At 41.8% G+C, this 24571-nt stretch overlaps 1 protein-coding gene and 1 long non-coding RNA gene across 2 annotated transcripts; one reads left to right on the plus strand and one right to left on the minus strand.

Moving 5' to 3' along the window:
- Positions 1 to 868: 868 nt before the first annotated feature.
- Positions 869 to 6483, minus strand: LOC120437709. Its single transcript, XR_005611359.1, has 3 exons — positions 6357 to 6483; positions 1979 to 2196; positions 869 to 1875 (listed from the first exon to the last, which is right to left on the minus strand). It is a non-coding gene; the product is annotated as an uncharacterized LOC120437709 (long non-coding RNA).
- On the plus strand, positions 1879 to 23895 carry vax2 (ventral anterior homeobox 2). The gene is made up of 4 exons (XM_031726882.2): positions 1879 to 1896; positions 1985 to 2219; positions 6390 to 6577; positions 19652 to 23895. The coding sequence occupies exons 2-4, from the start codon at positions 1985 to 1987 to the stop codon at positions 20150 to 20152; spliced, it is 924 nt and encodes a 307-aa protein (XP_031582742.1). The 5' UTR covers positions 1879 to 1896; the 3' UTR covers positions 20153 to 23895.
- The last annotated feature ends 676 nt before the right edge of the window (positions 23896 to 24571 follow it).

A 24571-nucleotide genomic window follows, 5' to 3' on the forward strand; every position in this document is an offset into this window, starting at 1 on the left:
CCAGACAATTCTGTGCAGGCTGAGGGGGTGGACAAAATAACAGGAACGCCTATTCAGACAGTCGGTTTAACTCTTTGGTCATTTTCAGGATGGGGATTGTGACACTATGGCACCGGATTAAATTTTCAAAACACGTGTTTGCTGCTGTTGCATCCATCCTCAGGATACAGCTGCTTTTGGCTGGAGGCTAAAAATCCCATCTCTGGACTAAAGCTATGCAGATGAAATAATTTCTAGATGCCACACATTTAAAAAATAAATGTATTTATTTATTTATTTGCTTTGTGTTTTATCCAAAATTATGGCCTCATCACAACAACATCCAGGGGAACAAAAACTTTCTCAGAAAAAAATCCAACTCAATTTTGGAGGTTCTACGTAGTGAGGCGACTCAGCACAGTCTAGTAATATAGAAATGTATTTAATGCCCCCAAATCATGAATTTTGATTTTTAAAGAACGACTAGTATCGTAATATTTTGATTTCAACAAGAAAATAGGAACTTGAAGGTTCATATGAATGAAGAAAATATTTAGAAACGCTCACAGCATGCGAGCAGGGCAGAGGGCTTTCTGTTCACCCCCAATATGTGGCAAAGACCGATGAGAACATCCAGGATTTAATAAGCAGGAAATTAAGCATATATTTTACTGCACAGCTCAAATATCTTTTTTATTATTTACTGGTGTTAAAAGTCTTGCATTGAGAATTGCACATGCCTCTGATCGAGTGAGGGAAAAAAATCGAGCTAAACTGAGATATATTGAGAATAATTCAGGCTTTACCTTACTGGGTCAGAACTGTTCATTGTGCATCTGCACTCATTGTTTTTCTGGACCGCAGTGAGGAGCTCAGAGTTCAGCCGTACAACAACACAAAAACAAACACAAAAAAGTCAGAGCTGATGCTGATGCTGTGGGGAAACCCGGGCATCGCTGCTTTTGGCTGTTTCCAGAGAAATACTGCAGAAAAAAAGAAAGAAAAAAATCATCGTCTCATGTCTCTGTGCCTGATCGCTGTCCGCAGCGCCGCTCATCCTCTAGTGAAAACGTGCCCTGCCGGTGGACCAATGGGAGAGCGACTCTGTGCGGGCAGGAAATGACGTCTGGTTCCTGCCTCTGTAAAGTGCACCGTGTCACCACAAATGCTATCCACACAGCACCGTCTCTCTTGCTCTGGTGTAGGCAGGGTGCTCGAGCCGCCCCGCTCAGACGTGATGTTTCAGCTGTAAAGCAAATTGTCAACAAACCAACAAGAGTGCTCGAGACTCTGCGAGCAAATGTGACCCCATTACCCGACACTCCCCTCTAGAAGGGTCTCAACACAGACATATTTTTTGTGTGTGCGCCTTTCAAAAGCAGGAGAAGGACGACCCCCTTATGTGGCCATCTCACCATCATCATCATCACCAACATGCAGTCACGGATCTGCAGAGGCAGCTGATCTGACCGGGAGTGAAGTAACAGGCTGCTGCGCTGGACAAACCAGGAGAAACTTTCCTTCCTGACTTCTGCACGGTGAACTGTGGCCGCTGTGGGGTTTTTTCAGCGCCTCCTCTCACTTTATTTCTATGTGGGTGAGCAGTGTGTGAGTGGTACCTCCCCGCTCCTCCGTAGATCTTGTTGCCCCCCTTGCAGCCCGCACCATGCATTCCTCCTGCACCTCGTATAGTTAGAGAAAAAATCCCGAGGTCTCTTTCTCGCTCTCACCCCCCTCTAGGCCCGGCTAACTCTTGCTTCGGTTTTGGACTCTGGACCGTGCGTCATGCAGCAACACCTGAAGCTCACCACGGTCCCCTTGCAGGACCACATGGTTCCTTTGTAACTGGATCTACTTTATTTTGGAGGGAGAGGGGGGGGCATGCTCTCCTCGTCTCTGGAGAACATTTTCAAAGAGGTGAAGAAAGTAGAAAGAGAGGACTGAGCGGCAGCGACGTAAGGAGGGAGAGATAAAGCTAATCTTATAGATTGTAACTTACTTGTAGATGTTTGACCAGGCCACGACTATGGGCGATGGGAACCACCGCTGTGGTCCCAACCCACTGTGTCCGGACAGGATGGAAACAAAGTGTCGTTCCGAGATAGGGAACCGGTCTCCGGTTCAGAGCTCCACCGACACCCCGGGAACATCAGCATCCACGCCGACTTCCTCCAGCGAAGACGGGCATGACAAACTTTTGGGAGTGGACCCTGACTACTGCCGGAGGATTTTAGTAAGAGGTGAGTGGACAAAACAAAGAGATTAGTCCTGTGCTTAAAACTGCCGAACACACTGAGATCTGTCAAATTTTACGCACGAGTATCGTAAATTAAGTGACTGTACAACAATAACAGTTCTGATTATAAGCTAACTTAAGACACACAGTGTAGGCAGGCACTGCCTTTAAAATAAAATATACACGCTTTAGACTGTGGTAGGAATTTTCCTGGAAAATTTTAAATATCATAAAAACTATTAAATAAAAAAAAGAAACATTTTAGTTTATATGGAGTCAAAACTGTGAAAGTTAGACTACCAAACACACACTTGAACTTCTATACAAAACGTATGATGTGAGCATGACACATCTGGTGCAGAGAGACCCACAAAAAAAGAAAAAAAAAAGCCTCTCATGTAGTAACAACAGGCGGCGTGCACTTTAACTATAGTAGTTTTAAACAGCAAGAGCAGGGGTGCAAACACACCTTCGCTCTCTAAGTCATTTTTGTTTAGTTAAACTTAAATCTCTGAGACAAATCATCGACTAACACTGGCTGCATCAATTCTGGCCGCTCCTTTGTTCGTGTGAAAGCATAAAAATTTAATTAGTCCAATCAATAATGAAAACAGGGAAATTTTGCTTCAGTGAGATGATGCCTTATATTTTCCTAACAGCAGGGATATTTTGTCTTTAAGCGTTAGTGAGTGCAGATGCTTCAAATCACAGCTGAGAGGTTCAGGAAGCAAAAGAAAGACTGGAGGTAAACTTACAATCAGGGAGAAGTCGCTCTGTTTGTGCAAAAGTACAGATATATATTTAAACACACACACACACACACACACACACACACACACACACACACACACACACACACACACACACACACACACACACACACACACACACAGAGAGAGAGAGAAGTGTGTGTGTTTGTTGGCTTGTCAGCAGCTGATTGCCTTTTCTCGCAGTAACATTATGTCATTACAAATATATTAATAAATAATATTTCATTAAGTGTTAAAGTCAGTCCACGCCCTCCTGCAGGAGGCCAGAAATCTGGGTAACACCGGAAGAAAATAAGTTATGATAAAATATGAAGCCAAGAATCACTACTAAAAAAAAATAAAATAAAATAAATAATAAAATAAAATACATCAGCTTCTAATTCTTAAAGTTCGTAAATGATTGCTGGTAGTTCTTTCAGAATCATGGAAAAAATAAAAAGTCTTCTTAAATCATGTGTTCCGATAACAGTTAAAAAATATGACAAAAGTAAATGATGTACTTTTTAAAATGTATGTAAAAATACACAAACACACGTAAAACAGCATTTAGACATATTTTAGGCCAGCAGGAAATTAAATTCGAATTAAATTATTTCTGTTATGAAATAACTGTCATAACCTCGTTTAAAATATTGATTTAGAGTTAGAATATTTTAAAACTGTGAGCCATTGTCAGAGTTTCCTGCATGGATTTTTTTCCCCTCCCAGAATGCATTTCAGTTATGAAAAAACAAAAAGCCCTAAACGTCAGCAGCCTGCCCAGCTTCTCTGCATTCAGAGAGGAAAATAAAAATAAAACGAAATCTGAGTGTTATTTTCGCAGGAGTGTGTAACTGCTGCGGGCAGACTCGGTATGTCGGCCTATCAGTTTTCAGGTTGTAGAAAGCTGAGGATGTTATGGCTGCTGGCTGGTTTAGTTTTAGCTTTCATCGAGCGTTTAGTCGTGCACTGTCATGTATCACACTAAGGGCAAAAAAGCATATTTAGCTTTAGAGAATATTAAAATTACTACAATTCAGTAGGAGGGCTATGGCAGGAAGAGGGAGAGAAATGTCCATGTAAGAGGTCTAAAAACCGTCTGCTTTTTCATGCTCTGTGCTCCTGTAGAAATGCACCTACACGGCTTATTAATAACAACAGAGTCATTCTTTATTTCTGACTCTTTGTTACAGGTAATTAAACATTGTTGGGTGATTCTATTCGAGCGTTTTATCTGCATGTAAAATACAGTGTTTGTGATTATTTCTGTACATATTGAATCAAACGTAGTTCTGCACAAAGAGACCCGGCAGACAGGTGTTCATTGTGAGCACTCGTCACTCCCTAGTGCTGGAACATACGGTCCTTATTGTGCTGCCTCAGTCTGATCATCTGAGAAAAAAAGAGGCCTGGAGGACAGATCTATGAGGCCATTTTGGTGGGGATACTGTGCGGTTAAACGCCGGTAGGATTTGTTTTTAGAGCTGAGGCCGGCTTTTCCGCGGAGCCACCGAGGTCATCGAGAGGTCAGCAGGTCTGCAAACAGCCGCTGGCTTCGTCCTCTGCTTGCAAATATTTGCTCAGTTCGAGCTGCTCGAGCAAAGACATATCTAAACTGTATGTGCTGTATGATTGTGTTTAAGCAGATTTGGCCTCTCTGAAGAGAAGATTTTCCCCCCTCCCTTTCTCTTGCCTGGCTACACTTTAGGCAAAGAAACTATGTGTGCGTAAAGACGGAGAGCTCATTATGCATCAGGGACCTGGGGGCTAACCAAACACTTGTGTTTGAGCTGTTGGTAGTGCTGGGATTGAAATGCGTTTTCAGTACAGCTCATGGCGTGCAGGGACCATAACTGATGAATTCACGGCGTTCCACTGACGCTTCTAACTGTCACCAAAACGCAAAAACAACCCGCCTTTTGTTTTTTACGCAACAATCCTCGTTTTTAACTTACCTGCTGTGTTTTACGAGCCACAATGTTTTATTTACATTTTCATCTCCGCGTTACAAAAAAGAGGGTGTTTGACATTTATAGGAGCCACACAAGTCCATGTAACTGCACAGCTTTAAAAAAAAACAAAAAAACAAAAAAAAAACCCCAAAACAAAACAACGAGTTTTGTTTTTACGCACACTATGCGTTTCTCTTACCGTTAGCCATGTCCCGCCCGGAGAAAACACTACGTGCCTTCAGTTCAATCGGTTTTGTTTCATATTTAATTCAAAGCTCTTCATATTTTATTGGAGTACATATTTTATGACCTGAAAAAACCGCGGACAAAGAGGGGATCATGTCTGGCCGGTGCGTCCATTCGTTGTGATAAATACCAACAAATATTCGTAGTTACAGTGAGACCACAAATACACGGGCTGGACACGCGGTTTAAAGAACTATGTGCGGTTTTTTCCCGGGACATCTTAATTTTCGGCTCTCCACTAGGTCTAATTCAGTGTATGAAATTATCTTTGTTTTCGGTATTTTCAGTATTTTGGGAGGAAAAAAAAGAAACAAATATGCAGTTGAAATATCAGATGGCTTATCATGGCAAAAATGAAACAATAATACTCAGAAGTCAACACGTGGAAAAAGAAAGAAACCTCCTACCGATGGAAACCGTGCGCGCTAACTAATGTTCGGGGCAGATAACGGCGCGCAGTCCTGGTGCTTGGAGTGAAAGCGATGCTCGGAGAGCGGCTCAGATCTCCAACGAGCTTCTGTGCAGCTGAGTCGCAGTGTTACAAAACACGTTAGTAGCTCAGTTTTACACCAGGGCTACTACTAAGTGCTACAACACTTAATTTTTTTTAAAGGAACTGACCAACAGCCAAATACTCACAGTACCATAAATTTGACAATGCGTCACACAAATGTGTTATTTATTTATTTATTTATCCATCTTTTACGCACTTTAACCCAACATGGCCCTCGGCTCTGCAAGCCTCATTTATGTCCCTGCGTTTTGGGCGCAGGGCAAGTTTAAACCCAACTAATTCAGTTTTAATGTTCACGTGGCACTTTGGGTCAATAAAGAAACGTCAGGGAGGGGATTAAAGGCAGTGACTCGGTTACTTTTTATTAAGAGCCCACTAACATACCATTAAAAGTATGTGCCATCATTTACAACACCTAACACCCAGGCTCATTACTGATAACAGAGTCTGTTTGCCTCCATGTTTTCTCCCTAAAGTCATAAATTGGCCTGTTTAGCATCTTTACAGTTGTGTTTCTGAAGTCTGCACCTGTTGAAAAGTTGCCTAATGTAGTTTTTAGTTTGTTTGTTTTTTTAAGTTTTTTTTAAAGTTTTTTTTTTTTTTAGTTTTTTCTCTGTTTCGTTTTCGGCAGCTATCTGTTGCTATGTTATAACCCACCAGAGCCTCACGTTAACACTTACTTTAACCGAACCGACGTCTCTCCCTCTGGACAGACGCCAAAGGCACCATCCGTGAGATCGTCCTGCCCAAGGGCCTCGACCTGGACCGGCCCAAACGCACGCGGACCTCCTTCACGGCCGAACAGCTGTACCGGCTCGAGCTCGAGTTCCAGAGGTGCCAGTACGTAGTGGGGCGCGAGCGCACGGAGCTCGCGAGACAGCTGAATCTCTCGGAAACGCAGGTAAGGCCAAAAACGGAGCTAGCTGCTCTGAACCAAAAATACTTTTTAAAAAAATGATACAAAACAAAACAAAATGATTTATAAATATTTAAAAATAATTAGCCATGACGAAATTTTCTCCAACTATCACTTAGCTACTAAGTTAAGTAGCCGGTTCCTAGCCAATACATTTATCTCATAACAAAGGCTACTTTAATAATATCCCAGCCGTCTGATACACTTGGCTAGCTAAAACGGGGGTTCGATTAGCGACAGACAGATGTTTTCTTAATTGTGGGCACAGGCGTGCGCAGAACCTTTAATTGGCTCCTCAACCAATCGGAAACGAGGAGCCGCCAAGCACAGAATAATTTCCCACAGAAAATGGTACATTTATGTCCATATTTAAGATAATAAATCAGGTTTATAGCACAGGGATTTTCATTCATTCATCTTTTAAATATCCTGTGCATAAAATGAAGCAGAATGATCCACAAATAGACCTCATGGGTTTGACTGAACCTGATACAGGCCTGGAATGAGCCTGAAACCCGCAGGCCTAACCAGTCCAATTATGATCACATGTTTTCACAGTGATGGGCTCAATAAGTGTCCACCACAAGTCCATTTTTTTGGAGCTTTTAAAATGCCTCTGCCTACATTTAGGTGTATGTAAGCATTTTTTGATTGATGAATACTGAACCACAGCCTCACATTAGGTGAGTCAGCACCTTTGTGACACACGTGGATGCACATTATCTCCTTGTGTGTAACGATCGAAGTGCACTTATGTCTTTTTTTAACTTTTAATTCTTAGCAAACAGAAAAATATAATTAAAATGTAAATACATAGTTATAAATCCAGCTTATTTGGTTGATAAGGAACCACACAGAATCAAGGCTGAGCACACAGCGAACAAAAAACTACAGAAAATGATTGGTGGGAGGGGGATTGGTGTTTTTGGGTAACACAAAAAATAGATCGTGACATTTCATGGCACTCATTCCTGAACCCACCTCCCGTCATTCATACCTGCCCAACCCCAGAGGTCACAGCTGTATGGAGTTATGCAGCAGCAGCACAGCAGGCTTTATGTTTCTGTCTTTTCTTCTACAAATGAGCTGGTTTCAGAGAATTGTCCCTAAATGACAAATTATAACTGGCTAAACTGTTGGCTGAAGGACAAGCTGACAATTATGGGCATACATACATATATATATATATATATATATATATATATATATATATATATATATATATATATATATATATATATATATATATGCGCCTACAGTAAATGTAAGATCAAGCTTTATTCTAAGTATGCGCACACAGAGGATTTACGAGAACCTTGTGCGCATTATTTCACAACGACGCGACGCCTGCGTGAAAACACTTGCTGCAAGCAAAAACACGCAGCGCTTTTGCGCATCTTCGTAACTGCGAAGCAAACCAATTATGAAGTACCTCAAAACATGCGCTCACAAATAAAGGTGGTGGGATGGAGGTGTGTGAAACACAGAGCAGCCACTGTGTCCCTCATTAGCGCTGAGTCTAGGGGTGTTAATGGGAGGGCCTCAGCTTCCTGCTGCTGAGGATTGGCTGAATGAAAAACTGTCTGGCCTTCAAGTGACGACAAAAATGACAAAAAAAAAATCTCTTTGATGTAAAATATTAAACCCATGGAGTCGAAATTTCTTAATGCCATTGGAGCAGCTTTTAAGCGTGATCGAAAGGCTTTTAGTTGGCATTAGAGGCGTTTTCTTCCTCATTATTATCCTCTTTCTATCGGTGGCGGGTCCATATTTTTAGGCAAATGCGCCATTCAAGGCTAATCGCGCACAATCACAAAGGGAAGATGGAAGCTCTTAGAAGTTTTAGACCCTCTTTAAGGAAGCTGTTTGGAGATGTTTTTCTGGCTTTCTGGTGACTTATGGTGTTTGTTGATGTTTTGAGTTCGCTTCTAAAGATTTTCAAGCAGTAATCTGATTTTCATGCTTCAATTAAAGAGCGTTACGCTTAAAAGCAACTCAATCACATCTATCTATCTATCTATCTATCTATCGTGAACAATTTCTGTTGGAAGTCAAAAACAGCAGAAGGCCTCAGGGCTTGAATAAAGTCCATGTTTTGGGGGAGTTTCGATTTTGTTTGGAGCACAGTACTCTTTACTCGGTGGGAATATGACCGACTTTTAGGTGATGATCAAATTCAGTAATTCAAATCAAAATATGGAGAAAATTTGCGTATTTTTCTGTAAACCTTTCGTACTGATTTTTTTGTGCTAAACTCTTTTGTATCAGTGGTCACGGAAATGAAAAAAGACAAAAAAAAAAAAAAACTAAATACATAAAATTAAATTAAATTAAAAATTAAAAAAATCCCCCAAATCCCAAACAAGATTTGCTTTTACGTTAAACACACGTTTGTGTAAAACAACTATTGAAGTATCAGACACCCTTTCATAGACTTCCGGCCTCTTTACACGCACACAAACACTAACATGAGAGTCTCGACAGTTGAGTATTTAAAAAACAAAACAAAACAGTATTTGGGGATTTAATCACTGAGCCATGCTCTAACTCCAAGTATTGCTTGTATTCAAGCTGACCATGAAGCAGCTCATAAATACACAAATTCGCGAAATATTAAGGAGGAGAGTCATATCTTTACCATAGCAAAGTGCTTTTATTTTGACAGTGCAAATGACTGTTTCTTTTGCTGCATTGAGCTCAAAGAGTAGGGGGGAGAACAGGTATTATTTATGAAGGTTACAGTTACAGTCATTTTTTAAAATTATTCTGACTGAATCAATTCAGAGAGACCAAAGACTTCAGCCTCACTGAAACATTTGAGTCCACATATGAACAAAGCAGGTGTAAAGAGGGTCACTCATGGCTCTCACTCTGTTGTAACGCGTTACTCTGTAATCTGTTACCTCAGAGCTCTCCCTTCATCCCGGCAGGTGGCTCCCCGGTACTGGACAACACAGCAGGAAGGGCTGGAACACACACACACGCACACACACACACACACACACACACACACACACACACACACACACACACACACACACACACACACACACACACACACACACACACAAAGCCTGAACTGTACATGAAGCCTCCATTTCAGTTACATTCATGGCCAGTTTTGGTTGGATAACAGAGGGCTGATGGATGTTTATGGAGGTGTGTTCCTGCATGTGGAGTTGCTTTAGGATGGCAGTCAGAGAAATCAGCTGATTCAGTGAAAGTCTATATAACCGTCTGTATTTTAGGACACACTATCTGTGTGTTATTGTGTGTATTCTACCTCACACCTCCAGACTAAACACATGGCCTGTCAGCATTAGAAAAATGTAAAAAACATGTACAACATTTTCAGCCAGGAAAAAACAAAGAAAAACAAACTTTTTGTGTGTTTTTTAAATCTCTCCACTAGCTCGAGTGGTGTGTTTGCCCTCCAGATGAAGTACAGGTTGCCTTTGTATCAGCCTTTTGTTGTCTGCAGCCCTTCCACAGAGAGCTGTGGATTTAATGGTTTCTGTGCTGTGGTATAATCCTGCCTCAAATGGGAGAGAGTTCAGGGATGAGATCGTGTTTTATAGATAATTTATAGCTGACTGAACAGTGCACATTTGGGCATATGCTAGCACAAATGCACACCTTTTTTGTCATATTTGTTTGAATGCACAACAAATAAACACTGATTTTAGATTTCTGTTAGACATCTTTTAGTATTCAGCTGTTAGAAACGTAAAAAATCTCCAAAATAATTCTGTTCTAGGATCATGATTGTGACCACAGAGCCTTAGATTTTTTTTTTTTTTACCATGTACAGAAACTAAAATCCAAGTTTAAAGTGTCTCCTATATCTTCTATTTATCAGCCTCCACTGCCTACTTATTTTAAAATATGAAGAAGGGTGTATGAGAAGATTTTTTGTGTAAATTAAGGTATTTCAGTGTCAAGAGAATTCAAAAAAATATTGTGAAAATATATTTTTTTAAAAGTTATGTTTTGTGCAGTACAGTGTGCTGTCCGTTAAATTGTTTAGTATGTGGGACACAAAGTTGGCTTCATGTGAAAAGTGTTGGATCAGAGCAGGTGGAGCTCGTTCACAGAGCTTTAAAATGCAGATCGGCTCTTGAACTTCTCTTGTTTTTATCCCAAACAAATCCTTCAGTCTGCTTTAGTTTGTTTTCCTCACTGAGCTCTCAGGTGAGTGTGCACACGGATGATTTGCATGTGTTTTCTGGCCTCGGAGGCAGTCAGATTCTGTCCCTGCTGGCCTCCAAACACTCTGTAAAAGAAGCACATTTTAGTGTGTATGTGTTTTGGGTATGTCCAAACTGCAATCCACCTGGTTTGGGAATGCCTCTGTATTCCCCTGGAAGAGCTGGAGGCGGTAGCCAGGGACAGGATCATGTTGTCCCAGTGACCTGAAGCCCCGGATAAGTGGTAGAAGATGGGTGGATGGTTGGATAGATGGAAGGAAGTATACAGCCAGTGTTAGAGTGAACCTCTCAGATGTAGCTGCAGGTGTATAAGTCACCCAATATGAGCGTCATGCTTTTTTTGTTGCCCTGTCCGATGTCTTTTCTCTCAGATGGACTGTCTCTTGATCCCAACAGCCTGGAGAGCAGTTTAATGGCTGTAAAAACTTCAAATGATGCTTTTTGTTGCTGCGTTTTTTTTTTGTCTTGTGGCCTACTGTATTGCAGAGGGGTCAGAGGTCACAGATGACCTCATGTGGAGCCCAAAACCTGTAATTTTGGCTTTGTAAGCGGTTGTGTAAAGCTTCTCTTAGCAGCTTGCAAAGTGGTTCATAAATAAAATGTATTAATGAATTAATAATTGTTATGTTGAGCACTATGGGAGGGTAAAAGGAGAGAAACGTGGCTCTCGATGAACCTTTCTGACCTCTTATGAAACTGAAGTTACCATCTGCTTGTGCAACTGTGCAAAAGTATTTTTGCATAATATTATTTAACGGTCAATGTTTTAGTGGAAAATAGCAAGAGAGGTGTATTATGGACCTGATTAAGCCCTTTAGTGTGAAGGGAAAGCCGATTTTCCTCCTTAAGACATACAAGATTCCTTTTTTGATAACACAAGCAGAAAGTGATTTCACGTACATGCCGATGGATCCCTGAAAGACAGCTATCTGTGTTCCTCTGAGACAAGACGACGAGCCGTGCTCCGGCGGGTGTCTGCTTACAGTGAATGTGCTCGTTGTGCGTATTGTTCTCCATGACGGCCCAGACAGACGTTGTCTGGCCGATCGTCTGGAGCGTAGAGGGCCCGGCCATTACGTATAGTTTTGCAGATGTAGCAGAGAGGCGGCCGCACAGTGCGGCGATTGTCCAAACACTCAGAATAGAGAAAGAGATAGGAAGGGAGGCTGTCAGACAGACAGACAGACAGAAAGACGGACACTTGCTGCCTTTGTGTTTTCAGATTAAATGTTTGGACTTGGTGGTGAAAAGAAACAAACTCTTTCCTCTTTGCTCCGCAGTGACCTAAAACTCGAGCGTCGTCTTCAAAATGGGAACTTTGTCCAACTTAGCGATGGTCAGGAAGAAACCTGTGAAGCTCTGATTATCTAATCAACTGATTAGGTAATCAGAACATAACAGCAATTAATTCTTCGCCGCCTTTGTCCCTAATCACTCTCATAGATTGATTTGACTTGCTTCATCAGTTTCTGGCAGAGTGTGTGAAGCCAAGCAGAGGGTAATTTTACAAACATATGGAGCAACCTGTAATCCTTCAGCTTATGGGGAAATAGGAAATCAGCAGAACTGGATACAAGAGGTTTTCACTTCATGTGCACAAACGCTCACACGAACACAGACACACACACACAAATCTGACCCTAAGTTGCCAGACAATTAGAGGGGTCAAAGGTCACACATGTGGCCCTTTTTTTGGGGTAAGATTTCCAGTTTGACAATTGCAACGACTCCTGTGATTGAAAACGGGAATGCTGGGAAGCAGTCAGATAAACGCAGTAAATGTGGAGGAGAAGCAAATTAAATAAATTAGAAGGTAATGAATCCAGTCAAATACTGATGAGTACAAGTATCTAAAATGTGACCTTAACGACTGTTTTAGTAGCATAGATGGCTTTACATGCTTTCATTTGGGCTCATTTAAAACGCTCTAAAGTCTTTAACAGGAAAGCCGCTGAGCAGAGGAGAGGAGGGACCCCCTGTGCTAGAGGTGATGCATGCACAGACATGAAATCTAAGAATAAGGTAGCGTCGCGCTTTATTGTAGCTTGCTTTTACAAGCTGTGATTCCCCAGAAAGATGGCAAAAAAAATAACAACTGTCACAGATTTGGGCATCACGAGGCTTCGCGGCCAAGACGAGACCATGTGCCGAAGGCGATGGGAAATTCAAGTGACTGCGGGGTGACATGCACAAAAAGTCATGGACCACATCCAAACACCTGCTGAGTTTTTTTTGCCGAATGCGTGCGGTGTATCTCTAGTGTTGCAGTGTGCGCGGGGAGGAGGTAATGGCTTAAACGGAGAGCAGTCATTGGACGGAGGACAGGAAGGAGGGGCAGTGAAAGAGAGAGAGAGAGGTGGGCCTCATAACAGTCCCGAGTGCTTTTGTGCTAAGGAGGATTAGGCAGCCATGTCTACCAGCGATTCTATAAAACGAGGTTAACCTCTGAGTGAACCTGGACCTGCTCGGAGGTTTAGAGGTCAGGTGAAATGTGTTGCTGACAACAGTGTGGAGGGGAGGTGTGAATATCAGGCAGGTGAAAATGATTTCTAGTCCTAAACTGAGGTGACTTTACTTTTAATACAGTATTACTGCTGTTTTTTTCACACACGAACGTGTTTAAATGATAAAATCTGGTACATTTAACCTCAAACAGGCAGATCCTGGGATTCTTTGCACCCACACATTTTGATACTCGACAGAAGTGATATTGAAATACCCAGAAACAATAAGGAGGTCACATCCTCTGCTGTGTGTACAGAAAAACTTCATTTTATTATAATGACTTCATTTATAGAGCACATTTAAAAAAGGCTTATTATTAAGTGCTTTGAAAAATGAGCAAAATCAGGACACTCAGAAGGTAAATTAAAACAGAAAGCCAAACATTAACGGGCGGGTGGGGAAGAGGCGAAAAGCAAAATGTCAATAATATTAATAAATACCATTTAAGGAATAAAAGCTATAAAAGCTGCAGCAACAGTGGAGACAACAAAGACAGTGGAAAATAAACAACAGCACTGCATTAATGAGTTTATCAAAATATGCTTTCAGAAGTGATTTAAGGAAGTCCTCGACAGTTTAAAGCGCCTCTCCCGGGCAGGTCAGGCAGAGCTGAGGGGCCCTGATGGAGGAGCATTTCTGCTGTGCGTTAAAGTAAAACATGCAGGGAGCCAATGGAGAGAGGCCAGGGTCGGTGTGACGTGATGCCATCTGCTAAAACAACATGGTTACGCGGGCATTTGAGGACAAACGCTCCACGGGGCTTCACAATAAAAGCATGTAAATGATTCAAATGTCAGGGTAGTGATTAAGAAGTGAACAAATATAATGATGGTTATTTTGAAACGGACAGGTGAGTTTTAAGTTTAGGTGCAGAGACATAAATAAGACTGATCATCTTTGTGAAAATGTACTTTTCAAACAGTTTTATAGACATTAGTGTAAGTTTCCCCCAAATAAAAGGACAGTTAGTTTATAATAGATAGTTGGTCCGGCCCATTAGCTTCTCGCACTTCTCCAGTAATAGCCACTACCGACCCATTGCATACAGTACAGCTGACTTGCCAGTGGCCCATTGCGTTACATACAGTTGAGCATCCATCGTCGCATTATATATGGTTCAGTGGCCCCTGGTGCGCCTGGTACAATCTTCATGGAAAAGTGTTTTCATTGTGTGTTCGTCACATGCCTGAGATCAGGGGATCTCAACAGGGTCACAGTGGGAGCAACAAGCAGATGGAGGAGTCGTGGAAAGTGCGCCGCATTTCACGTTGCATTACACGGCCATTATACAGTCAGAGAGTGCTGCTGGGATGTTGTAGTTAATGCTTTCCATCGTGCTGGCTCAGACAGTTCAGCTTACTGTGGTGACACGGGGGGGTCAAGTGCATACAACAAAAGGGTCAAAGTGCACAAAAAAAAATACATTAAAAAATTGCGAATTATAAATGCATCTAAACACAAATAAATCTTTTCATGATCTCCAGTTCTGCATCTCTTGCTGGATGCAGCAAAGCTTAGGTGCACACACATATGCCCACTTGATCTGTACATTGGGTCTTGATCTGGCTTAACCTTTCTACCTCTAACCCAGTTTGCCTTGCTGTTTGCAGCTGGCTGTAACCACGGTGAAGGCCTCTGACCTGTGCCCGGCGGCCTCATCATCTCTCCATTTTGTTGAACTTACCCCAACCTGGCTGAATTTACCCCCATCACTGTTTACCAGGTGCTCAGGACCGGCTGGTTGCAGGGAAAAGAAGTGACATGCACGCTGGAAACTAAGCTAGAGATCCACTGGTCAAGACAGACATGCATATGTGATTTTTTTTCAACATAGCCAAACATTTGATCCTTTAATAGCAGCTCTTCTTCATCATTAATGGCATTTGAGGAGGAGTTATTTATGAAGCACTGTTATTCCATGATGTAGTGATGAGGACGTCTGAGCTGAAAACACAATGAGATGAATATTGGTTAGTAAGCTGAATTGTTTTAAATATAACCTCATGGAGGACTCAATCCTAACCTCTTCACCCTCGCCCCGACCATGCCCCCTGTAGTGCATCAGGGCGTGGTGCAGAGGGAGAGCCTGCCTGCCTGCCTAGGGCAAATGCAGGTCACACCCGATCCAGATCTCCCTCGGTAATCTCTGCCCCCGCGCTGAACCCTGGATCCCATTAAAAAAGGATTTGCATCCAATAGTGTAGATGTACCAAAGGCAGCTTTGCTTTCTTCTCCTCTCATCATTTTCTCTCTGTAAAACATCGGAAAGCTTTTTTTCCACCCCTCCCTCCCCCTTATATATATTTTTTTGTTTGGAGCAGTGGATAGGAGGACACTGATGTGAGCAGGAGATGAAGCCACGCCCACGTCATGAGGATAGAGGAAAGGGATTGGCAGGGAGTTTCCTCCATAGTGAAAGCCTTTAACTGGATATTTGGCAGGCGCATGAAGATACAGAGAGAGGTCTTAGAGGGTCGTGCGTGAGCTAACGAGGACGAAATCTGGATGATAAGGAAGGACACGATGCTGCACACATCATTTCTGATGCTTTTCCCACCCTCCTGTTGTCCCTCCCCTCATCTCCCCTGTTATCTCCGTCTCTGACGTCCCTCCCTCTGCGCCTCGTTGGGTCTTTGCAGTAAGATCTGCTTGCGTCAGTATTTCTCTCTGAGCTGTGGGATTCTTTCGATCCTCTCTGATCTCATTATTTGTGTCGCGGTCAGTAGCTGGAACTACGATCTCACTTGAACTAGTAGCTGTCACAGTGACACTATAGTTAACACCAGCCAGACTGACTATCTGAATAAAAATGAACAGCTTTAGATTATTGCCTTACTGGATTGCTCAGATGTTTTGGAAGATAAGAGTTAGCTGATACCAGTTGCATAAAAGTGGCTCTCAGCAAGAGTCTAGAAGGACCACAGGGTCCTTGGGAGGGATCAAAATGTGTACGTAGGAACCATCAAAGTGCCCTTGAGTTCTTACTTAGACCCCTAAATGTCCCATAATCTCACAGAAGTCGGGATTAGATGAGCATGTATGGAAGCCTCCGGTGGCACAGGACACATTTCTGGGGATTTGTTTTGGACAGATCTGCATTTTTAATGATCAGCAGATGGAAACTGAAATCTTACCCGGGATATCTGCTGGTCATGGAAGTGCAACACTTGCCAAAAAAGTCCAGTTATTTTTAATTAACAAGTAAAAAATGCAGATTGATTTAAAAGGCCAAATTCAAAGCTACATCACCGTTAGAGGATTGTTATCCGATGCTTTATAGCAAACACATTTCCTCTTGTGCTCTCCACAGTGACTGTTTACCTGCCTGTTACTAAAGCAACAGGCCAGTACCAATCACGTCTGCACCAGCGGCCGTCGCGTGGAGACAGTTTAATTTTTTTATGTGATCTTTTTAAAAACTTCTCTGCATTTACAGTCACAGGCTTAGTCATTAATAGCTTTTCTAGCAACCACAGAAACATTGTCAGTTGCCCCTGAGGCTAAGTCATCAGAAGACATCCAGCTCGAGTCCATCTCAGCACACAGCTGCTGTGCTTTCTTTTCTTTTCTTAATTTGTTTCTGCTCAAACACAACACAAACCCCAGGTCACGATGACTCCATTTTTTTCTTACTTGCAGCTGGAAATCTACCAGTGGACTGCAGTGATTTTCAGCAGCAATGAGGACAACCACTCGCTGACCTGGAAACATTATGTTTAAGTCATTGTTGCCTTCACTGGGCGATATGCAATAGAGAGCTAGGAGGCCACGACAAAGAGGCCAAACACCCCCCTCCAGACTCAAAAGGGGGAAACCCGAGTCACAAGGAAATTTAATTTAAGTAAAATTTACTGACAGTTTCCCTTTTAGTGGTTTTAAGCTGCAAATATCTGCACATATATATTTAATAATCGTACAAAGCTATTAGAAGCGCACAAAATAAAAAGTGTATAAACAGCTGTGTGCTTCAATCACAAAAAAGTCCTCTGTGAGCAAAATAAAGCCCATAATCAGGATGATATTTCTGTATATGAAACTCCTGTGGCACTATCAGCATCACAGGTTTACTGATTTGTCATTCCTGTTAAAAATCCAAACACCTGTGCTTTAAGATCAGGCCAAACATGTGCAGCGAACCTGATGAAATGAAGTTAAAATGGTGTTTTAAGCCTGTAGGTTCCTATGAGACCCTCTGTCAGAGCGATGGGTCATGTGACCACTTTCTGCGTGCGTTCAGTTTACACAGAACTTCTCTGTGAATGTGCGCTCGCGTAGCTTTGCCGCGTTCCTTCGTATGTGTCGTTTGGCTGTTGTGCAATCAACACAGTCATATGAAAGTATTTTTTCCCTTTTAATTTTTAGCATGAGCTGCAGATCCTTCACAGGCTTAGGTGTTTCTCCCGTAACAGGAATCCCCTCTTACCAGGGATTAGATTACTGGATTTCTAGGAAAGTCTGTTGTGTAATGTTGGATAAATTTACACCATATAGATGTGAGTGGAGAAGAAGTGGGGCGATAAACGAGGCATGATTAACAAATATTATTTAATACCGTAAATCCCTGGAGAGATCTCTTTGGTTTAGTTTAGCTTGGTTTCCAACCTCAGCAACAAAATGAAGTAAGAAGGTTGGATGACATGTAAGGAAGCACCACCTTTAGAAAATGAGCTGCTCATAAGAAGTTAGGGGAAAAAAAGCTGAAAGAAAAACTGCTCAGATTTGCATCTTTTTCTTCCTGATTATTATTTAGTTCAGAAATAAATCTGTAGATTAATTATTCTATAAGTTGCTCACCAACTGAAACTGAAAATATGTAAATGCACATTATGTGTAGTTTGAAATCTTTCAAAACAGCTTTAAAGTCTGAAGCGAGAATTAAAAACGGTTGCTTCTTGTTACTGCTTTTTATAGCACAAACGGAGCATTGTGAGGCAGCTTTAGTATTTAGGCTGCTAAGCTAAATCACATCTGACACCACAGAGTTATTTTTGCTTCGTGGCTTTCATTTTTTTCTATTTTTACGTATTTATTTATTTTGTTTTTGATTCGGTTTCCAGGATGGATTTTCAATTTTCTGTTTAGTTTTAGTTAACTTTTTTAAAATTTTTTCTTTTCAGGTATAATGAGTGATATTTCTCAGGGGGAAAAATCAGTCAAACAGTTTCATTAACCACATACTCCAAGTCTCTTTTATTTTATTTCAGTTGTTTTTTGTCAGTACAAAAAAGGGTTCCAGTTCTTCTTTTTAAAATTATTTTCTTACAGCTTCCTAACTTTTACTTTTAATGAACTAGAATAACTTTAACTGGTAAACATTAAAGAAATAACTCAGAAAAAGGCAAAAATGTTGATTATTTTTTTCTTAAAATGAATGAATCTTAATTTGAATTCCAGTTCTTAAGTAAAGCTCAAACTAAAAAACTTGTAAGTAGCAACGTCTCGTTCCACAGAAGCTTTCCTAATTTTCCCGAACTTGTTTTTGACTCCTTTTGCCGATGATTTTGATTCATTTTTGATTAGAACAAGCCGAGAGCTTGTTGGAAATGCTGAATTATTACGCTGCTCCTTTTAGCGCCACACTCCGCGACACAGTGAACCTGCAGCGAAACACGGAGTTGGCTGTATCTCGGTCAGGATGCGATACATTTTTCATGTGTGACTCCTTTACCGAGGTGTCTCTCTATGAGCTGTGACCCCGTGACCCCTATGTTCCCTCCAATCAACCTCCCCGTAGCCATTCCCAAGTTTTCAGCGTACTGTACATTAAAGCTGTGCTCCATTAATTAAATATGGCAGACAAGGACAGACAGAGTTCACCAAGCTTTTGCTGTTTGGCTGCGGTTAACACGATGTCTTGTGTGATGAAAGTGAACGATTACGAGAGCGGTTTTGTTCTTTAAGCTTCACATTTTCACTTTATTTTTCCCTTTGGATTCTACTTTCCAGTGTTTCAGTTGAGATTCTGCATTTCAAACCTCTTAGGGCCACAAAGTGGGCAAAATAATGGTCAAAGCTGCAGACAAAGACAACAGAGTTGATCCATTTGCTGTTGCCTTGATTTTAAAGTATCTGTTTGTTCTTCATGGAGTCCTGAGGCTATGACTGGTTTACTGTTGCAGTGCACTTGAGGTCACAAAGTGTCCTCAGTCTTGGGGAGCTTTTTAGCTTTGGCATGAAGTGACTCAGTGTGATGATTCTGCAGACGTTCCAGTGCTGAAATGAAGAAAAGGTGCAATAAAATCAGGGCTTTCACGACTGTGATTGAGTCTTAGTAAAATGATCTCTCTGTTCTTCTCGTAACACTTTTACCGACTCCACCGCTGACAGAGTGTGTTTGCCTTCACAGGTGAAGGTGTGGTTCCAGAACCGCAGAACCAAACAGAAGAAGGACACCACCAAGGATTCAGACAAGCGCTCCTCCTCCACGTCTGAGTCTTTGGCCACCTGCAACATCCTGCGCCTCCTAGAGCAGGGGCGCCTCCTGTCGGGCCCCGCCCCCCCACCACCTAACTCTCTCCTGGGGCCTCCATCTCATCCGGCAAATGGCTCCCTGCTGAGCAGCCCGGGTGGAGGCTCTTCCACCTCTCCAGGGATCAGCAGCAGCACCCCTCCCAGCTCCCTACCAGGAGGGACGTTCGGGCTTTCTCTGCCCTCGCTGGGGGGCACCCCGCCCTCCCCGCGGCTGGGTGTCCCGCCACCTCACCCCCTCTGCTTCTCCATGCCGCTGCTGGGGAGCGCTCACCACGAACTGTCGTCCTCCTACGGCTGCGGCTCTTCAGCGTTTGAGCCGTACATGCGGCTGGACAGGAAGGAGGCAGACCTGGGTGGGAAGAAGACAGTTTCTTAAGTGTAACGTCCCTCTTTCAGGGGACGACAGCGGGAGCAGCGCTCGTCTTTGGAAGAGTTTTTCTCCTCAGTCTCTCTCCCCGCCACCTGTTTGACTCTTGAGTGGCTGCAGCAAGGCAAAGAAAGCAGCCCGGTTCATAGAAGTGTGAAAAAAAGAAAAGAGAGGAAGTCGCTTTCTTACAGCACCATTTTGTGCCACTGCACTGTTTGGCACACTGACACAAAATGGTGAAAAGGACTTGATGTGGTAGGAAGTGATGATTTCACCCTCCCACATAAAAAAAACAAACAAACTTGTGGATTTTTGAAAAAAAAAAAAAAATGCCATGTGTGTATGTTGCGTGAACTCCGACAGGCAGATGTTTTTATCGCCACTCTCTTTGCAGTGGTTTTAAGCGACTCTTCACTTTTTGTCCAGTGAGTGTGTGTGTGTGTGATTTTTCTCTCTATACAGGCCTTCATTTACTGTTCAGGATTAAAAAAAAAAAAACAAAACAAAAAATGAGAAGAGCGGTATTTCAAAGAGAGCTTTATGTACACATTTCTATTCCTGTACACGTGGCCATGTTTGATTTTAGTTGATGTGTTTTCACGATAATAATAAGAATAAGAAAAAAAAAAAAGAACTGTAGCATTTTAATATCAGTCTGTTTGGTGTCCAGCTGTAGTTTTTGTAAAAGTTTCTTTGGTTGTGTTTGTGTATGAAACATAATGTGGTAGGATCTGGACAAATGGTGCAAAAATCACATATCTAGATCTAACAGTTTAACATGAAAAGAAAGCTGAAAAGAAGGCTGGTTAGTGTCTGCCAAAGCGTTTACGGATAAAGCTTCGAGAGGCGCCTCACGTGCGTTCTCCGGTCGGTGAAGTAAGTCAAGGTCGGGCTGAGAGAGATGACCTTTGAACCCAGGCCAGCGGTCTCAGTTTGACCTTTGTAATCTCGTCTTCAAGACGCTGAGACCGAGAAAGTTTTCAGAGGCATAAAGAATGAGCACCGACTCTCAGTGCAGAGATCTCTGCACTTAAGATGCATCTCCATCGTTAAGTCATCACACAGTAAAATTAATCAACAGTTTTGATAATAACTTGTTTATCATCGCTTTTCAAGCAAAAGAAAAGAAAACAAACAAACCTGTAACTTTTTCTGGTTTCAGCTTTTCAAACGAGATGATTTATAGCTTTGATGATACAACGACCACAGCGCTAACCTTTCATATACTATGAAAAAAACATTTGTCAGATTAACTGATGAGGAAAAAAGTTAGCTGCAGCTGTAGTTTGGATTAAAAAACTGATGAATATGCAGATTTTTGGTACCGGAAACTTGCTGGTTTTTGCTGGAGGTCTGCTTTGGTCGCACCGAGGTAAACGGTCCATTTAGAGGATAAAAGAAGGTCTCTGTTTGCAGAACCATTGGCTATGTAGTGATGATTCCTTAGCTTTTATTAACTTCTTTTAATTTATCTGCTGTGATGAATGGATGAATGATGGATGAAGTCTTAACCCGGATATCCGCTCGAAACACCCCAAACACCTGGCCGTTCCTACAGCTGGATTTCCTGACAGCTGTAGGATTTGCTGTTTCATAACCCATATTGTAATTTTTCTATTTTTTCAGGTTTGTTTATTTAATTATTATCTTTGAACTGTTACAACAACATGAAAGCTACCTAAGTACTGTTTTACCGGGTCATCACATCCGTAATCTTAATCTCTTTGAACATTTTCAGGATACAGTAAGCCGCAGCGTTACATGAGAAAATCTGAGGCTGTTGATTTTCCTTTAGCCGCCCTGTTTTGCCCTCCCGTTACACTTTACCTCAGCCTGTCTGCGTTCACCCCTCATTGAAAGCACTTTATGTTTTTACGGCATCATCCTATATGTCCTCCACTTTCACCCCCTCACCCTCCTGGGAAGTTTATTTTCTTAGGAAGGTGATTTTCAGAATTAAAGCCAGGAAAAAATACATCCTCAGTTATTTCCCCTCCTGAAATAATCTGCAGCTTTCTTTCAGCTGCATTCTTTAATTGATTGATTTGAAGCTAAATTGACCTCTGTGTGTTAGAACTGAGAGAGCGTTTGTCTGATTCATTCAGGGCTGAATGAGAAGGAAGGAACTGGCTGAATGACCTGTATTTTTCATTTTTCTCTTCCCCATGAGATGCCATTTGTCCAGGTTTCCTTGTTGTCCAAAGCAAATCAGAATCAACCGCGAGAGCCTGCTATTCGAAACAGTTTGCCCTCAATTTGTGCGTGTCAGATGAGTTATTGCCCCCTTTTCACTCCCGTCTCTCGTCTGTTTTCCCATGTATCTATTCATTTCTAAATTTCACCTCACTGTGAGTTTTATTTCCTGCTCTCTTTCTCTTACACTCACTGAAGATGGCCTGACATGTGCTAAAAAAAAGGAAAAAGGACACTGCCATGACATCAATTTAAAAAAAAAAAAAAAGAGTGCTTGTAAGTAAAGGCCGGGCTACGTTTAAAACAGCCGGGCATGTTTCTGGCTGCAGATACATTTCTTGCAGAGTGCTGGAAAGATTCTGACCTTCAGCTCACCGGGCCTTTTTGCACCCGTGTACCAGCAGCCAGTAGCTGGTGATTTGTTGTTGTTGCTGTGTTTAGAGCCCAGCAGTGCTGCAAAAAAAAAAAAAAGAAAGAAAAAAAAAAAGGAAAAAAAATCCCCCTGTTATCTACTCGTAGGTCTTTGCAGCAGTGCACCTGTGATGTTGTTGAACACTGTATTATTTTCTATAAGCACCATCCATAATTCACATGCTCTGGCATCAAATATTGAGCAGAGAGATGGAGCTGAGAGGTCAGGAGGCTTGCTTCTCGTGTAGGGCCGATGTAGTCTTTTCGCTTATTTGTCTTTTACTCGCAGCCAGGTTGTTTCATTCCTCTGCTGTCTTTTTTTTTTTTGCTGGACATTAAAAAAAAGTGTTTCTACTGTTTTACATTAAGCTGCATAAGACAGAAGACACTGAACTTCTTAGCTCATTTCCCATCCAATGTGAGATGACAGAAAATGTTCAGTGGTTGCAAAAGAAATCTCAAACTCCATATTTTCCCTCAACTTTCGGCCACTGAATGCTTTCTGGACTTACTGTAATGCGTCCTCAGCTCATTAGATGCAGGCTTCAGGTTGAGGGGGGACAGCCGGAGAAGTGAGACGGCCCTTCTTCTCCCTCACAGAAGGAAACGGTGTAAAGCTTTGCATCAGTTCAACAAAGCCTTCGTCTTAGTTTCTTTTTCTCGTTCCAGCTGAAGTGTGGAAGTGTTGCTTTTGTTGCGTGTGTGACATCTTGCACTTGTTTAAGCGAGACCACCATTTCAGGAACATTGCGGGGCCTCCTCGCGGCTCTCGTCCGTTGAGATTGTGAGAAAAATGTTCCGTTTATTTTGAAGACAACAAACTGATTCTGCTTGGTTTACTCTTTGGTTTATGCACAGCCTAGGTCCTGCAGAGGCCCTAACTTCTTTTCTTTGAGCAGTACTTTAATGTCAAGCTAATGGCACCAGCTACTTCTTATGATGAACAAACTGTATGTACATAGATATAAATTTATATATAAATATATATAAATGGGTCTTTGCACAAGTTATCTCCATGTCTGCTCCGTGTGATTTTAACAGGAAAAACAAAATGTGAAAGAAAGTTCGGAAAAAAAAGACTTTATATATGCTTTACAATTCTTTGTCTCATTAACATTTTGCACTTATTTAAAGAGGCTTACTTTCTGTTTCTGGGCTGACAGAGCAGTTTTCACGCTCTGCCAAGATATTGTACAATATGTATATGTATTTTTATTCATATGCATATAAATATATGTCTATGTAATTTGCCTCCTGTGTTCTGTTTTATTTCTCATTCTCTGACCTGCCTCAGGGCCAAAAATCCAACTTTAAAGAGTGAAAATTACAAAAAAAAAAAAAAGAATGAATCAATGCCCCCCACCCCCCAAAAATAAGTTATTTCACAGTTTGTTGTGAGTGACAGTATTTGTAATCCACAGTCCTTGCAGAGGCTTATTTCGTTTGTCTTTGTCAGTCAACAAACATGACCAACATCTGCATGCTTGAGCTTCCTCCATCCACTCCAAGCATTTTGAAAGTGCCTTAGCTTGCTTACAGCTTTATTAAAAACCTTGGCCTCTCCCTATCCGCTTGGCAAATCAAAGCAGTGGACGGCTCATTTCTTCTTTTTTTTCCAGGCCTTTCTGTGGAGGTGCTGCCTTTTAAATTCCTTACACTTTAATTATGTTTTGGTTTGCATGGTGGCGCACAAAGCCTGAATTGGCACGTCCTTGGGACATTAATTGGATGAGAATATACTTCACGAAATGTGAAATGACTCATGTGATTCTGTCTGTACGAAATAATAATCTGATGTTTTTAATTGCAAAAATATTTATTATA

This window comes from Oreochromis aureus, linkage group 3, assembly GCF_013358895.1.
Source record: "Oreochromis aureus strain Israel breed Guangdong linkage group 3, ZZ_aureus, whole genome shotgun sequence".
NCBI lineage: Eukaryota > Metazoa > Chordata > Actinopteri > Cichliformes > Cichlidae > Oreochromis > Oreochromis aureus.

Bases quoted from the DNA above. Each gene is read 5' to 3' on its own strand.
- vax2 (XM_031726882.2), top strand. From the start codon at position 1,985: ATGTTTGACCAGGCCACGACTATGGGCGATGGGAACCACCGCTGTGGT. The intron at 2,220-6,389 runs GTGAGTGGACAA...CCCTCTGGACAG, and splicing joins CCGGAGGATTTTAGTAAGAG to ACGCCAAAGGCACCATCCGT. The intron at 6,578-19,651 runs GTAAGGCCAAAA...TTGCCTTCACAG, and splicing joins TGAATCTCTCGGAAACGCAG to GTGAAGGTGTGGTTCCAGAA.